General features: G+C 37.7%; 1 protein-coding gene across 1 annotated transcript; it reads left to right on the top strand.

The window, feature by feature from the left end:
* The first annotated feature begins 3332 nt into the window (after positions 1-3332).
* On the top strand, positions 3333-7649 carry LOC307255745 (uncharacterized protein). Its single transcript, XM_080034510.1, has 4 exons — positions 3333-3550; positions 6351-6656; positions 6899-6955; positions 7376-7649. The coding sequence occupies exons 1-4, from the start codon at positions 3415-3417 to the stop codon at positions 7522-7524; spliced, it is 648 nt and encodes a 215-aa protein (XP_079890636.1). The 5' UTR covers positions 3333-3414; the 3' UTR covers positions 7525-7649.
* The last annotated feature ends 9851 nt before the right edge of the window (positions 7650-17500 follow it).

Here is a 17500-nt window from a genome sequence, read left to right as displayed (position 1 = left end):
GCCAGGAAATGTGGTTGTGTCCTGAGAACAGTTGAACATGCAGAAATAGGAGCAAGGTTTCTTATAATAACATAACAATAAAGATATATGTAAAGAAATAAAAAAGTGTGACTTTATTTTTGTATTTGTATTTTATGTATTTTTTTTATTTATATTTATTATATTTATTTCTTATTCATAATTTAGCATGTAAGTAAACTGTTAAATGGGGCCAACTAGTAACCATAAGGTCGCTGGTTAGATCCCTGGCATCGGACAGGAGGGTGTTAGTAGTAAAACTAGTGGTGGCTGCTATTATATCTACGGTGCCCACCATCTCTACCATTGTGTCCTTGAGCAAGACACTTAACCCCACACTGCTCCAGGCGTGCCGCAATGGCTGACCCTGCCCTCCAACCCCCTCCAAAGGTTGGTGACTTGAGAGGGGATATGCAAAGAATGAATTTTGATATATCTTATGTAAATTGACAAATAGAGAAACTTAACTTCATCAGAAGGCACTAACAGCACTAGTAGAAACTGCTGTGGTAGTGACAGTAGCAGTTCAGTCTGAAGCAGTGTGTTGTTGCAGACACTAGAGGGCAGCATCGTAAAGGTTTTATTCTTCACAGCAGCACAGAACAGATTCAAGAACTGTCATAGAAACTGGAGAATGAGTTGATGGTTTAGGACTTGGAAAGTTAAAAAAAACAAATAGTTTATAATAGTTTATATAACTGGTTTGTAATAATATTTAAAATGTGAAATAAATAGCACAGAGTTAATATGTGTTAAGTTCAGCCAGGACATGTGGTTGAGTCCTGAGAACAGTTGAACATGCAGAAACAGGAGCAAGGTTTCTTATAATAACATAACAATAAAGATATATGTAAAGAAACTTTTTTTATTTATATTTTATTTATTTATATTTCTTATATTTATTTCTTATTCATAATTTAGCATGTATTAATTTATTGAAAATGTATGAATAATTATTGGTTTTTATTTGTGACTATAGGCCCCTGGTGGTTTTGTTACAAATTCTAACGACTACTCCACGATCGCCCCTGGTTTGTGGCTTTTAACTTTGACAGTTTTAGTTGAGCACCGACTTTAATTGTTTTGTCCTCAGTTTTGCCTTTTATAGAAGACAGAAATTGAAGACATTTTGGACATCCGAACATTGATTTGTTCTATGAACTACTCAGTGCTTGTATCGGACTATAATCCCCAGGTGGTTTTGGTATATAAATGTTTTTCCATTATCTGAGCAGCAGAACGCAGCACTGAGATCCTGTTAAACTAATACTATACTTTTGCCACTGTCTGTGTTTAAGTGGATGTCAGTGAGGACCTTAACAAGAGCAGTCTCAGTGCTGTGGGGTGGTCGAGATGTAAATGGACATTTAAAGGTTAAAATCACAATCAGGAGTTTTATTGAGTTGTATTTTTGGATTTACATTACGACCCCAAACTTCTCATTAAATCTGTTCAGAGAAATTTAGATATTTAAGAAGAAATCACAAGCTGTAAGACGTAATCATCTCAATTAAAACAGAACAAAGGCCTGACATATTTCACATTCTTTTTTAATGAAATGTTCCATGATATTCAAATGTTTTTAGACACACCTGTACATAGCCCCATATGATGAATTGCATGTGTAAAGTAACTGCATGTAAAACTAAACAAAAAAAAACATTACTCCTGTCTCTCTTTAAAACCTCAACCTCAGCAGAAAACCACAGAGCAGCTTCCTCTGAGCTGTCAATCACCAGCAGCAGCAGCAGCATCATTCTTATCTGTCCGCCCCAGGGGCTGATGGGAGATCTGAGGACCCGTTAGAAACCACGTGGCCCTCGTCTCGTCTCACAGCTCGTCCTGGTTTGGCCTCGGCTGCGTCAGAGCGCCACTTCTCCCCAGGTTCACCAGAGGAAACTCCACTGCACAAAATGCTTTTCCTCCAAGCTGCTGCTCTGTGCTGTCTGTGTTCAGGTGAGGGTTTCCAGCCAATCAGGAGCCAGCACACTCAACCTTTAACAAAACACTGTCACACTGACCTCCATCTATCTGTCCCTCTGTTTCATTCATACTTATTTACTTCTTATTCTTATATTGTTTGATTTGTATTGTTGGCTTTACCTTGTGGCATAAAGCACATATTCTTTACACTTATATATCTTCTAAGTGTGGTTTTATTGAGCACATATTCCTTAGTTTTTTTTTCTACGTGTTTTTTATTCTAAATTAGACCAAACTGTAACAAACTGAATTTCCAGCCGAGATCAATAAAGTATTTCTGATTCTGATTCTGTTTCTCTACAGCGCTGGTTACCATGGCAGCAGAACTGATTCAGGACGACTTCACAGTGACCGGGAGAGTTGGTGAAACAGTCTCCATCAGCTGTAGAGGCTTTGACCAGTGTTCTAATACTTATGTATGGTGGTACCAGAAGAAAGACACAGAAACATTCAGAAGGATTCTGCATATTGACAGGATTGATGGTGAAGTCAATTCAGACTACAATCATCCTCAGAAAGATGATTTCTCAGCTGTGGGGAACCGGAGCCGCGTTGAGTTAAAGATCCAGAAAGCTAAACTCCTCCATTCAGCCTCCTACTACTGCACCTGTCTGAAGGATGATCCCCACAGTGAGAAATGATCCCTGCAGCCTGTACAAAAACCAACAGACGTCAAACAGTGTTAGTGACAGGAAGAGAGCAGTGAACCACAGACCAGGTTCACAGGTTTCACCTCACAGTCACAAACACTCTGAGCTGAGGGATTTAGTTCAGCTTCTGTTTATTGATATTTTGAACATATTTTCCAGCAGGTTTGTAGTTGTTTGACACAGTGAAGACAAAGGAGGAAATACAAGCACAAATGAGGCTAAAATAATAATCATAATTCATTTTTCATAATTCAAAAACAGATGTGTATCATAATGGTCTTGATGAATACAGTATATAGTCTGTTTTGTTCTGCTGCTTGAAAACAGTCTGTTTCTGCTCTGAAGGAAAACACTTCTAGAAGCTCTTTTTGTTTTCACCACATCATTTCACTTAAATATATTTAAGACTAATGTTGGACACATGTCAGCTCAGGACTTTATCCAACAGCAGGTTATTAGGACGCTGAGTTTGTTCCCAGAACTCCGTACATCATGGGCCATTATAGCTGTCAATCAGGAGTAATTAAGGGTGCTGTTTGCATATGTAGAAATTAATATAGGGAATCCAAACTAAAATGTAAGTAAACAAGTTGGGTTAGAGAACCTAGGGCCCTGCTCTCTATATTATTGGGGTAAAGGGGCTACATTATGCTTTAAACATATAACAAAGGATATTTCAGCCTCTAATTCTCAATAAACTTTCCAACAAACACTTGACAAAATAAACTAAATAAACATCAGATAAACATCATGCAGCTGTAACATGATCCTGGCTCATAACTTGGACTGGTTCACCTCAGCTGACACATTCAGCAGCAGACAGGTTTTTGTATCAGTGGTTTTCACTGTGAGAGGCTGGGTCTACATCTTTGGCTCTGGAACTAAACTGTTTGTAACAGGTAAGAATAAACATTTATTTCATTCAGTTGTTTTATGGATAAGTGTTTTTATTCAGTTGCTGTTGCTTCAGACTTTACATGTTAGTTTTGTCATTATTATTGCAGCCATGGAACTGTTGAAAACGGTTGATAATTCCTAAAAAGATGTGTACATCTCATAGCACAACTTAAGTTATTTTTTCTCATCAAACTGATTCTTAGAGAAAAAGTGACATTTGACCCAAATTACAGTATTTGCTCCTCTCATATATTCGGCACCATCTTGTTTTTTGGAGAAAAGAATGACGATATTAAACATCATTTTACATTTCACTAAAAGTATTTGGAAAAGAGCATAACTTTAATGAGACAAATTATTACAATTATTTTTGAATGGTCAGCATTATCTTTTGTCTATTTTATATGATGATACATGTGTCTACGAGATATATTTATACATGAAGTAAGATACTGAATAGGATTTTACAATTAATACAATTAATGCATTTAGATATTTCTATATTTGATACAGGATGATATATAATGGCAAACACACATATAAACACATTTAATATAAATATAAATACAATTTCATGTATTATATTTTATTATATAACATGTAGCCTATAATAAATACATGTATTGACTCGACATCATTGCAAATGAGGCTCACCCCTCAATTGATCTCTGGAGTATAAAAAAAGGTTAAATGAAATTAGATTAAATGTGTCTAGATGTACTGTATATGACTTCTGTCAAATGTGGAAAGTTTAATGAAAGATCTAAAATTGTTACAAAATTATTGATCAATTGATGTGTGTCAAAATTAACGAGTAAAGATGTAAGCAATTATTTTTACACACAGTATTAATCAAAACTGTTTTCTACATTTGCTATGTTTAATTACATTGAATTAAAAATATCTTACATTTTTAATATATAACACACACATATACATTTCTAAATGTATCATTGTAATTTCTGTATTTAAGTTCAAATTCTTGGAACAAAGTTGTGAAATAAGTTATGTATTGATTTGTGTTCATAGAGTAAAGTTTATGGTGGTAAGTTATATATAGTTAAATAAGTAATATAACATGTCATGAATATTTCAATTATTAAAATGGCAAAAGCATTCTGTGTGAAGATAGAAAATGTAAACAATAATATTGGGTCACACTACAATAAGGCTCAAAAAGGGTTTATAACATTGTTAATTATTCTGGTGACTGTTAATGCTTAGTTATTATTGGTTAGTCAATGATTGGTTAAGCATTAACTATGCTTAGTTAACTAATGCTTTGTTAAGCTTGTACTAAGCATTAAGTAACAGTTATTTAATGTACCCTTATCGTAAAGTTGTTAGTGGACAACCAGAAGTAGAAGGCCAATCCAAGGCCCGTGGTACATCTGGGCTCCTCGAATGCAGCCTATTAAGACTGTGTGTTAATCTGCGGATGGTGGCTGTTGACGCATACATTAATGCACACCTTACGCTGTCCTCAAGATTGACTTAGTGAAACTTGACTATATGACATTTAATTTTTCATTTAACTTTTATTTATACTGTAGAGAATACATCAAATACACGACAAGCTGATAAGGAGACAAATCAATTGAAACATTTAGACAGTGATGTAGAATGGCTGCAATTAAAATGAAATGAGTGAAATTACAATGTAGCCTAATTAACACAGTTAGTGGTAGAGTTCGGCAGATTTAAGATAATATGTTTACACATACATTACTGTGCACCTTACACTGTCCCCGATATTGACGTTGTGACATGGGGCATGTGAGACAGATTGATTGTAACCATCTTTTTATTTTTAATTATTATTTCAACATCTGAATAATATGTTTTGGCAGCATCCCTGATGAAGCCAGCAGCTCCCGGGTTAAGAAAGGCTGTAAGCTGCTGCTGACTGTGTGAATGTGTCTGTGATGTTTTGAGAGGCACCTATTTGCAGACGCATGGGGAAAGTGGAGCTCCACCGGAAGTGGATTTCATTGGTCAGAATTGTAACCTGCTCTGAATTTGTTTTCTTCTTTTTGTTTTACTGCCGGAGTTCACCTAGCGGTGAATAATAATACACGGTTTCCACCGGTTATGGTGCTAGTACACAGTAAAATACGTCAGTTTGTTAAGGGTCCCAAGTGGCCAGGACGGTGGTAAAAAGTAGATGTTGAGGTAGAAGATGAATGAAGCAACGAAGCTTTGTGTACATCTTCTGAAATCCGTCTGTTTAATTCACAATCAGTGCAATCTCTGCTATCAACAAATGCACGTTGTTCAAGCAGCTGATCAAAGATAAACAAACCTTGCGATGTCCAGAATAATACTCGTGATAACCATCAAACTAAATCGTACACATTCACTGAGTGAAGATTGTGAAAGTATGACACACATTTCTCACCAACAATGTTATCAAAAACCCAATTAATAACTTATAAATCTTTTAAAAACCTGAATTAAAAACTGTAGCAATGGCGGCCACAGCTTGGATTTCATTTTCGCCGGGAGAAACTGAGAGTGTACTGAATGTACACAGACAAATGATCGATTAAACGTAACATCATCAGGAAATTCTAAAAATGGAGATTTCTATGGAGTGATTTTGCTTTAAACTGTACATGGTCGCGTTGTTGCAGTGACACTCTTTCTTCAGTCGGAGCTGCAGCGTAAAGTGAAAACAAACTCAGAGTAGGTTACAATTCTGACCAATGAAATGAGTTTGGGGCGTGGTCCCATCTTGCTTCCGGTGTAGTGGAGGTCCGTTTTCTCCATGGGTCTGCAAATAGGTACTCTTGGATGTTTTAGATGAGCAGGTGGTGAAGCCCGTGGTGAGCGTGTACCCAGCAGCATCCAGCGCCCACCCTGGGGGCCAGAGCTCCCTGCTGTGTCTGGCCTCAGACATGTTTCCTCCTCTGGTCAAGTTCTCCTGGGAAAGACAGAAGGAGAATGGAGCTGTGGAGAAGGTGACCGCTGATCAGGGAGAGCAGCTGGAGCTCAGAGAGTCTGGACACACTGCCTCCATCTTAAGGATCAATCAAGAGAACAACACGTATAAATATCTCTGCTCTGTGGAGCATGAGAGCGGCACAGTGAAGGCCCAGACAGAACAAGGTAATGAAGACTCAGGGACTGTGTTCAGCAGCAGCCGACATTTCTTATATTAATTTATTTTCTTTTTAAGGATAATGTTTGGATATTTTCAAGCTTTTATTTTATGTGGAGTGAAATAGATACAGAGATGAAATGGGTCAGAGAAGGACTGAGGCTCTATGTGGGGGGGGGGGGGGGGGGGCTCTTACCACTACACCACCCGCCTGGAATGACATTTCTTTTTGAATCCTTTTCTGTTTCAGAGGTTCTAGCCTCCATTCCTCCAGAGAGATACCTGCTAGCTCTGCACCAAGCTCAATGTAAGATCACCTTCTGCCTCTCTGCATGGACAGTTTTAGAGACATTTCACTACATTAGGGGCTTTGAGGGCGCTATGAAATCTTTGAGGACCAAATCTAGAAGCTCCAATGAATCCAACTTCCCAATCATAATAATCTGTGTCTTTAAATGTAGACTTTCCATTGGATCCTTCAGTAACTTTAATCTTCATTATTTTATTCGTAATTCGTAATTTCTTTGGTCCTGACTTGTTTCTAATCATTCAGTATGGTCCTTTTGAGGTTTGATTGTTCAATTGATAATAATGTGTTGAAACAGACGAATAACTCTTGTCTGTCTGTCTGTCTGTCTGTCTGTCTGTCTGTCTGTCTGTCTGTCTGTCTGTCTGTCTGTCTGTCTGTCTGCGTGCCTGTCTGTCTGTCTGTCTGTCTGTCTGTCAGTGATCTTCCAGGCTGAGTGCAGGGTGAAGCTGCTGGTGCTGCTGTACACGCTGCTGATAGTGAAGAGTCTGGTGTACTGCTACAGCCTCTATGTGATGATGATCTTCAGAAACATGGGACCGTCCACCAACGGCACACTGGCTGACTGACTGTTTTCTGCTTCACCTTTCCTCACCATCAAATCTCATCCATTCATCTCAGTGATCACTTTGATCAGCTTTTTAAAAAGTCTTGTGTTTGGTTGTAAAATATATGTTTTATACTGAGCTGGAATACTGTCAACTTAAAGACATAAATCGTATAAACACACTTATATTCATAGTGACTAAATGTATATCATGTTGTTCACAGTGATATTGTGATATTATAGTTTCATTTTCTACTCATAATCATGACTTCATCATTAGCTGTCTCTTCGATAGTTCTTCGTTGATTGTATTATTTCTGTTCTTGAGTTTATTTCTAATACATTATTATAATGAGTTAAGCAGGTTTGTTCAATTCTTTCAGTGTTACATTCTCAATAAACTGAAAAAAATCACACTGTCTCCATTGGCCGTGTATGTTGACACCTACACGTAGTTTGTCTCTGGTTGTTAGTAGATCTCAGTTTACTTTCACACAGTGCAAAGTACAACTACGCATGAAGGTATGCAGATAGAGAAAACAGCTAAACAAGGACAACAAAGCCAAGAGAAGAGAAGCAGACAGGAACATATAGACATTATATACCAGTCAGTGGGTGTGTGTGTCCCACCAGGTTCAGGGCTGAGACACTTTTATAAATGTGTCAGTGTGGAAGTTAAACTCTACGCTGATGACACTGTGGTCACTGAGCTGAACCAACATGGACGCTCTAGTTCTGCTCATTGTTTGTTTGACTTGTTTGTCTCTGTGGTTTGTGTTCTGACGCTCTGATCAATGACAAAGATGAACAGCATATTCTTTTTATGAATATATAATTTGCTGCTTAATCAATGCACAATCTTTTACAATTTATTTTTATTGTCATGAGTATGTATTCTTGAATTTGCTGCTTAATTTTTTTTTTTTTTTATATTAACACTTTAGGATGGAAAGTTAAGACAGTGAGTACTGAGCGCTGAAATCCACCTGAAGTTCCTGGAGCGATAGTTTAACCAGAGTGGATGGTTGTAACTGTCATTGTGATATTAATGTGAGAAAGCTTCAGAGCAGAAACCCACACAGCCCGTCTGCTGCAGCAAAGGAAGTGTTGATTCGCTGTCAACAGTTTTTTTATGAATCCTAATAACCACAGAGAATAGATTCATATCTGCTGCTGTACTCTCTCTCTCTCTCTCTCTCACACACACACACACACACACACACGCGCACACACACACACACACACACACACACACACACACAAACACACACACACACACACACACACACACACACACACACACACACACACACACACACACACACACGCACACACACACACACAAACACACACACACACACACACACAAACACACACACACACACACACACACACACACACACACACACACACACACACACACACACACACACACACACACACACACACACACACACACACACACACATATGGGCTCCTTATACCACTGGGCCTTCCACCCACACACAGCTAAACTCAGAGCAACAGTTCAACTTTTTATGAGGGAATCTTACCCTGTACCCGAGCCAAATTTCCCCAAAGGGACACTAAAGTTTAACCAAACCCAACCTTAGATTCTGCTTTCGAAAACACAATGGGCATTTATTTTTAACAGTTTTTTTATGAATCCTAATAACCACAGAGAATAGATTCATATCTGCTGCTGTACTCACTCATCAGCTCTAATGTCTAATCTTGATGTATTTCATGCCCCTGTAAAGCACTTTGAATGGCCTTGTGTCTGAATTGTGCTATATAAATAAACTTGCCTTTAATAAATTTAGATTAATAATCAAAACAGTGTATTTCTCATTGTGGTAGGGATACATGACCATTTAGGGATTTTCAGTTTAATAAGGTACACAACATCAAGTGATTATGAGTTGCTTCCATGTTAGATGCTGCTGATGCTCTAACATCAAATATAAACAACAGTGACATCTAGTGGATAGAAGAAAACCACACAACACTAAATCACTAGTATTACTGGCTTCATTGTTGCTTCAACTTTTAAACATTATTCAAACACTATTTTGTAATGCAGCTAATACAAGACAGTAAATGCTACAGGTACAAATATTACCACTACTTCTATTGGCCCTGATAGAAACCTGAGGTTCTCATACACAACATCAGAAGGAACTAATAGCACCAGTAGAACAAGTTGAAGTAGTGAAAATAGATAGTTCAGTCTGAAACAGTCCCTTCGTTCCAATACCCATACTTCTCTACTATTTAGTATGCCAGAAGAAGATTTAGGGTGTCCATATACATACATGTCAATCGTAGTGTGCTGAAAATACATAAATGCGATTTGGAACTCAGGCAGTGTGTTGTTTCAGACCCTAGAGGGCAGCATCGTAAAGGTTTTATTCTTCACAGCAGCACAGAACAGATCCATGAACTGTCATAGAAACTGGAGAAAGAGTTGATGGTTTAGGACTTGGAAAGTTAAAAAAATTGTTTATAATAGTTTATATAACTGGTTTGTAATAATATTTTAAATTATGAAATAAATAGCACAGAGTTAATATGTGTTTAGTTCAGCCAGGAAATGTGGTTGTGTCCTGAGAACAGTTGAACATGCAGAAATAGGCGCAAGGTTTCTTATAATAACATAACAATAAAGATATATGTAAAGAAATAAAAAAGTGTGACTTTATGTTTTTATTTGTATTTTATGTCTTTTATTATATTTATTTCTTATTCATACTTTAGCATGTACGTAACTGTTCAATGCTTTATTGAAAATGTATGAATAATTATTAGGTTTTTCTTTGTGACTAGAGCCCCCTGGTGGTTTGGTTACAAATTCTAACCACTACACCACGATCGCCCCTGGTTTGTGGTTTTTAACTTTGACAGTTTTAATTGAGCAGCGACTTTAATTGTTTTCTCTTCAGTTTTGCCTTTTATAGAAGACAGAAATTGAAGACATTTTGGACATCCAAACATTGATTTGTTCTATGAACTACTCAGTGTTTGTATCGGACTATAATCCCCAAGTGGTTTTAGGTGTATAAATGTTTTTCCATTATCTGAGCAGCAGAACGCAGCACTGAGATCCTGTAAAACTAATACTATACTTTTGCCACTGTCTGTGTTTAAGTGGATGTCAGTGAGGACCTTAACAAGAGCAGTCTCAGTGCTGTGGGGTGGTCGAAATGTAAAGGGACATTTAAAGGTTTAAAATCACAATCAGGAGTTTTATTGAGTTGTATTTTTGGATTTACATTACGACCCGAACTTCTCATTAAATCTGTTCAGAGAAATTTAGATATTTTAGAAGAAATCACAAGCTGTAAGACGTAATCATCTAAATTAAAACAAAACAAAGGCCTGACATATTTCACATTATTTTTTAAATGAAATGTTCCATGATATTCAAATGTTTTTAGACACACCTGTACATAGCGCCATATGATGAATTGCATGTGTAAAGTAACTGCATGTAAAACTAAACAGAAAAAACATTATTCCTGTCTCTCTTTAAAACCTCAACCTCAGCAGAAAACCACAGAGCAGCTTCCTCTGAGCTGTCAATCACCACCAGCAGCAGCAGCAGCAGTCTTATCTGTCCGCCCCAGGGGCTGATGGGAGATCTGAGGACCCGTTAGAAACCACGTGGCCCTCGTCTCGTCTCACAGCTCGTCCTGGTTTGGCCTCGGCTGCGTCAGAGCGCCACTTCTCCCCAGGTTCACCAGAGGAAACTCCACTGCACAAAATGCTTTTCCTCCAAGCTGCTGCTCTGTGCTGTCTGTGTTCAGGTGAGGGTTTCCAGCCAATCAGGAGCCAGCACACTCAACCTTTAACAAAACACTGTCACACTGACCTCCATCTATCTGTCCCACTGTTTCATTCATACTTATTTACTTCTTATTCTTATATTGTTTGATTTGTATTGTTGGCTTTACCTTGTGGCATAAAGCACATATTCTTTACACTTATATATCTTCTAAGTGTGGTTTTATTTAGCACATATTCCTTATTTGTTTTTCTATTTTTTATATGTGTGTTTTTAATTCTAAATTAGACCAAACTGTAACAAACTGAATTTCTCCCCGAGATCAATAAAGTATTTCTAATTCTAATTCTGTTTCTCTACAGCGCTGGTTACCATGGCAGCAGAACTGATTCAGGACGACTTCACAGTGACCAGGAGAGTTGGTGAAACAGTCTCCATCAGCTGTAGAGGCTTTGACCAGTGTGTTAATAGATATGTATGGTGGTACCAGAAGAAAGACACAGAAACATTCAGAGGGATTCTGCATATTGACAGGAGTAGTGGTAGAGTTGATTCAGTCTTCAATCATCCTCAGAAAGATGATTTCTCAGCTGTGATGAACCAGAGCCGAGTTGAGTTAAAGATCCAGAAAGCTAAACTCCTCCATTCAGCCTCCTACTACTGCACCTGTCTGAAGGATGATCCCCACAGTGAGAAATGATCCCTGCAGCCTGTACAAAAACCAACAGACGTCAAACAGTGTTAGTGACAGGAAGAGAGCAGTGAACCACAGACCAGGTTCACAGGTTTCACCTCACAGTCACAAACACTCTGAGCTGAGGGATTTAGTTCAGCTTCTATTTATTGATATTTTAAACATATTTTCCAGCAGGTTTGTAGTTGTTTGACACAGTGAAGACAAAGGAGGAAATACAAACACAAATGAGGATAAAATAATAATCATAATTCATTTTTCATAATTTAAAAACAGATGTGTATCATAATGGTCTTGATGAATACAGTATATAGTCTGTTTTGTTCTGCTGCTTGAAAACAGTCTGTTTCTGCTCTGAAGGAAAACACTTCTAGAAGCACTTTTTGTTTTCACCACATCATTTCACTTAAATATATTTAAGACTAATGTTGGACACATGTCAGCTCAGGACTTTATCCAACAGCAGGTTATTAGGACGCTGAGTTTGTTTCTAGAATTCCGTACATCATGGGCCATTATAGCTGTCAATCAGGAGTAATTAAGGGTGCTGTTTGCATATCTATAAATTAATATAGGGAATCCAAACTAAAATGTAAGTAAACAAGTTGGGTTAGAGAACCTAGGGCCCTGCCCTCTATATTATTGGGGTAAAGGGGCTACATTATGCTTTAAACATATAACAAAGGATATTTCAGCCTCTAATTCTCGATATACTTTCCAACAAACACTTGACAAAATAAACAACATAAACATCAGATAAACATCATGCAGCTGTAACATGATCCTGGCTCATAACTTGGACTGGTTCACCTCAGCTGACACATTCAGCAGCAGACAGGTTTTTGTATCAGTGGTTTTCACTGTGAGAGTTTCATCAGACTTTCTCCCCTACGACATCTTTGGCTCTGGAACTAAACTGTATGTAACAGGTAAGAAAAACCATTTATTTAATTCATTTGTTTTATGAACAATTAGTTTTTATTCAGCTCCTGTTGCTACATGTTCGTTTTTCCATAATTAGAGAATTCTTGCAGCCATGCAGCAGTTAAAAAACGTTCATGATTCATGAAAAGAATCCTCCTTTAATCTTTCCTTTAAATCTCACAATCTGAAGTTTTTCTGTTTTCTTTATATAATATCTAGTATGAATATTACATGATGCTTAATGTAACTCTTATTTGATGAAAGTAATATGAAAGTGAATAGTGATACATATTCATTATCAGATACTTTATGTAAAGGCTTTTTAACAAGAATTAAATTGTATTATATGATCGGCTTTACCAAAGGTATATCTGAACATTTAATACTTTTTAACATTAAAAGATTATGTAAAAAATCTAAAATTGTTACAAAATGACTGATCATTTATTTAGTTTTTTAGATGGTAGAGAAAAGTGTATGGCATTCAATGTAACACATAGTATTGATTTAAATAGTTTTCTATGTTAAGGTTAATTATAATATACATATGTTTTATTATATCTGTGTTAAATGAAAAAGTATTAAAAAAGATCATACCTTTTTATAGTGTATAACAGATATTTCTAAACGTATCATTGTAATTATGCATTCACTTGTGTGTGTGTGTGTGTGTGTGTGTGTGTGTGTGTGTGTGTGTGTGTGTGTGTGTGTGTGTGTGTGTGTGTGTGTGTGTGTGTGTGTGTGTGTTTGTTGTTGTGGTCCAACTTCAGATAATCAGGTGGTGAAGCCCGTGGTGAGCGTGTACCCAGCAGCATCCAGCGCCCACCCTGGGGGCCAGAGCTCCCTGCTGTGTCTGGCCTCAGACATGTTTCCTCCTCTGGTCAAGTTCTCCTGGGAAAGACAGAAGGAGAATGGAGCTGTGGAGAAGGTGACCGCTGATCAGGGAGAGCAGGTGGAGCTCAGAGAGTCAGGACACACTGCCTCCATCTTAAGGATCAATCAAGAGAGCAGCACGTATAAATATCTCTGCTCTGTGGAGCATGAGAGCGGCACAGTGAAGGCCCAAACAGGACAAGGTAATGAAGACTCAGGGACTGTGTTCAGCAGCAGCCGACATTTCTTATATTAATTTCTTTATTTTTTAAGGATAATTTTTTAGATATTTTCAAGCTTTTATTTTATGTGGAGTGAAAGAGATACAGAGATGAAATGGGTCAGAGAAGGACTGAGGCCCGCCTGGAATGACATTTCTTTTTGAATCCTTTTCTGTTTCAGAGGTTCTAGCCTCCATTCCTCCAGAGAGATACCTGCTAGCTCTGCACCGAGCTCAATGTAAGATCACCTTCTGCCTCTCTGCATGGACAGTTTTAGAGACATTTCACTACATTAGGGGCTTTGAGGGCGCTATGAAATCTTTGGGGACCAAATCTAGAAGCTCCAATGAATCCAACTTCCCAATCATAATAATCTGTGTCTTTATAAATGTAGACTTTCCATTGGATCCTTCAGTAACTTTAATCTTCATTATTTTATTCGTAATTCGTAATTTCTTTGGTCCTGACTTGTTTTTAATCATTCAGTATGGTCCTTCTGAGGTTTGATTGTTCAATTGATAAGAATATGTTGAAACAGATTAATAACCTTTGTCTGTCTGTCTGTCTGTCTGTCTGTCTGTCTGTCTGTCTGTCTGTCTGTCTGTCTGTCTGTCTGTCTGTCTGTCTGCCTGCCTGCCTGCCTGTCTGTCTGCCTTTCTGTCTGTCTGTCTGTCTGTCTGTCTGTCTGTCTGTCTGTCTGTCTGTCTGTCTGTCTGTCTGTCTGTCTGTCTGTCTGTGTCTGTCTGTCTGTCTGTCTGTCTGTCTGTCTGTCTGTCAGTGATCTTCCAGTCTGAGTGCAGGGTGAAGCTGCTGGTGCTGCTGTACACGCTGCTGATAGTGAAGAGTCTGGTGTACTGCTACAGCCTCTATGTGATGATGATCTTCAGAAACATGGGACCGTCCACCAACGGCACACTGGCTGACTGACTGTTTTCTGCTTTTCTTTCCTCACCATCAAATCTCATCCATTCATCTCATTTGATCAGCTTTCTGAAAGGTTAATAATGACTTGTTGCGTTTGATTGTAAAATATATCTTTTTACCCAGGGGGCAAAGTGATTTTATGGACATGGAGCGTTGTAAAAGGTTGTTCACCAAAAATGACATCTAGGACCTTCCACGATCACAACCCGGGTGGACAACCTTGTCAACAAGCTGCTGGAAAGCTACAGCGGGCCGACATAGCAAATCAGAACCACTGTTTAAGTGAATGGGGGTGAATGGGGATGGGCTAATGGGGAATTTTTTGAACTTATAGATATCATTATGAAACTTTGCCAGTTAATTACTGACATTAAAACAACAACTTTTTGTATTACAGTATTTTCCAAAAAGTTTGAATAAATATGAAAAATCATCAATATCTTACTAATGATGCGTACATTTGCATATCTGCAAAGCCCCAAAATCTAGATGTTGGACAAAAGCAGAGTCAATTTGTTTTTAAATTTTGAAAACAAAACAAGTGTCCAACTGCCTGAAGCCTTTCCTAATCACAGTTCAAATTTGATCAATAACCCATAGAAAATAATTGTTTTACACAGTTACATTTCATGTGCCATGGACCAAAAGTGTCCTTTTGGAGTCTCCAGCTGGTATTTTAGGAAACGGCTAGACATTCCCTTGGAAAGAACTGTGTAAAAATTTCATTTTCTATGGGTTATTGATCAAATTTGAACTGTAATTAAGAAAAGCTTCAGGCAGTTGGACACTTGTTTTGTTTTCAAAATGTAAAAAACAAATTGACTCTGCTTTTGTCCAACATCTAGATTTTGGGGCTTTGCAGATATGCAAATTCACGCATCATTAGTAAGATATTGATGATTTTTCATATTTATTCAAACTTTTTGGAAAATACTGTAATACAAAAAGTTGTTGTTTTAATGTCAGTAATCAACTTGCAAAGTTTCATAATGATATCTATAAGTTTAAAAATTAGCCCACCCCCATTCGCCTAAACCAGGGGTGTCCAAACTACGGCCCGCGTTTTTTTTCTCGCATTTCTTAGTTAACCCACTAGTGAAGGGGTGTCAAAACTGATTGATTGGCCCGTGGCACATTTTAAAAATATAATGTAATATGACCCTTTTAATTTTCAAATAATTTAAATGCACTCATTATATTACAGAGAAATATGTCCCATAAAAGAAAAAGAGCACCAAGCCCATGCTAGAGGACCCTGCATAATATTTAATTTTAAATTAATATTATTATGGAAAATCCATTTGTCCTTCTCCAATAGCTTCTAATTCATTTGACACAGTGTCTCCATTTTTTTCATACAAAATTCTTCAGCTTTAGCCTCTAAATTTCGCTCTCAAAGTGCACCAGATTCATGCATTTCACTTTAAAAACTTAAAAAAATCTCCCGGGGGGACACACCCCCGGACCTCCCTTGGAGGGGCGGGATCTCGGCTGGCTACTATTTTCACCCACCTGGACATTGGACGCAAAAGCAGAAAACACTGGGTGTATCAATGGCATTTAACAAGAGGGGGAATGTATCTGTTTAATGTGCAAGTAAAGTGTTGCCGTGAAGAAGGATTACAATTTACGAAGACACTATGAAACTAAACATCAGAGCAGCTACATGTACTGATTAATGTGTTATTTTTGCAAAGTTGCCCAGCCCTTCGTAGATTTTTCTGTATGTGGCCCTCAGTGAAAAAACTTTGGACACCCCTGGCTTAAACAGTGGTTCTGATTTGCTCTGTCGGCCCGCTGTAGCTTTCCAGCAGCTAGTTGACCAGGTTGTCCACCCAGGTTGGGATCCTGGAAGGTCCTGGATATCATTTCTGGTGAACAACCTTTTACAACGCTCCATGTCTGTTTTAAAAAAAAAAGGGGTTTTGCCCCCTAGGTATTTTATACAGAGCTGAAATACTGTCATCTAAAAAATATAAATCATATAAACAAGCTTATATTCGTATTTAATAAATGTATATCATGTTGTAAACAGTGTTATTGTGATACTGTAGTTTAATGTTCCTCTTATAATTGTGACTTTAGTCGACTAGATATTTTGTACTTTAAGGTATCATTTGAGTTTTTTTTTAAATATGTTATTCAGAGAACAGCAGGTTTGTTAAATTTCATTTTTGTTTAACTTTCAGTGTTTCATTCTCAATAAAATGAAAAAAAATCACACTGTTTCAATTGGCCGTGTATGATGACACCTACACGTAGTTTGTCTCTGTTTGTTAGTAGATCTCAGTTTACTTTCACACAGTGCACAGTACAACTACGCATGAAGGTATGCAGATAGAGAAAACAGCTAAACAAGGACAACAAAGCCAAGAGAAGAGAAGCAGACAGGAACATATAGACATTATATACCAGTCAGTGGGTGTGTGTGTCCCACCAGGTTCAGGGCTGAGACACTTTTATAAATGTGTCAGTGTGGAAGTTAAACTCTACGCTGATGACACTGTGGTCACTGAGCTGAACCAACATGGACGCTCTAGTTCTGCTCATTGTTTGTTTGACTTGTTTGTCTCTGTGG

Source organism: Ammodytes marinus (assembly GCF_949987685.1).
Source record: "Ammodytes marinus genome assembly, chromosome: 9".
In the NCBI taxonomy this organism is placed as follows: Eukaryota; Metazoa; Chordata; class Actinopteri; order Uranoscopiformes; family Ammodytidae; genus Ammodytes; species Ammodytes marinus.
The sequence above is the reverse complement of the archived record's forward strand: the minus strand, read 5'-3'. Positions and strand labels throughout refer to the sequence as shown.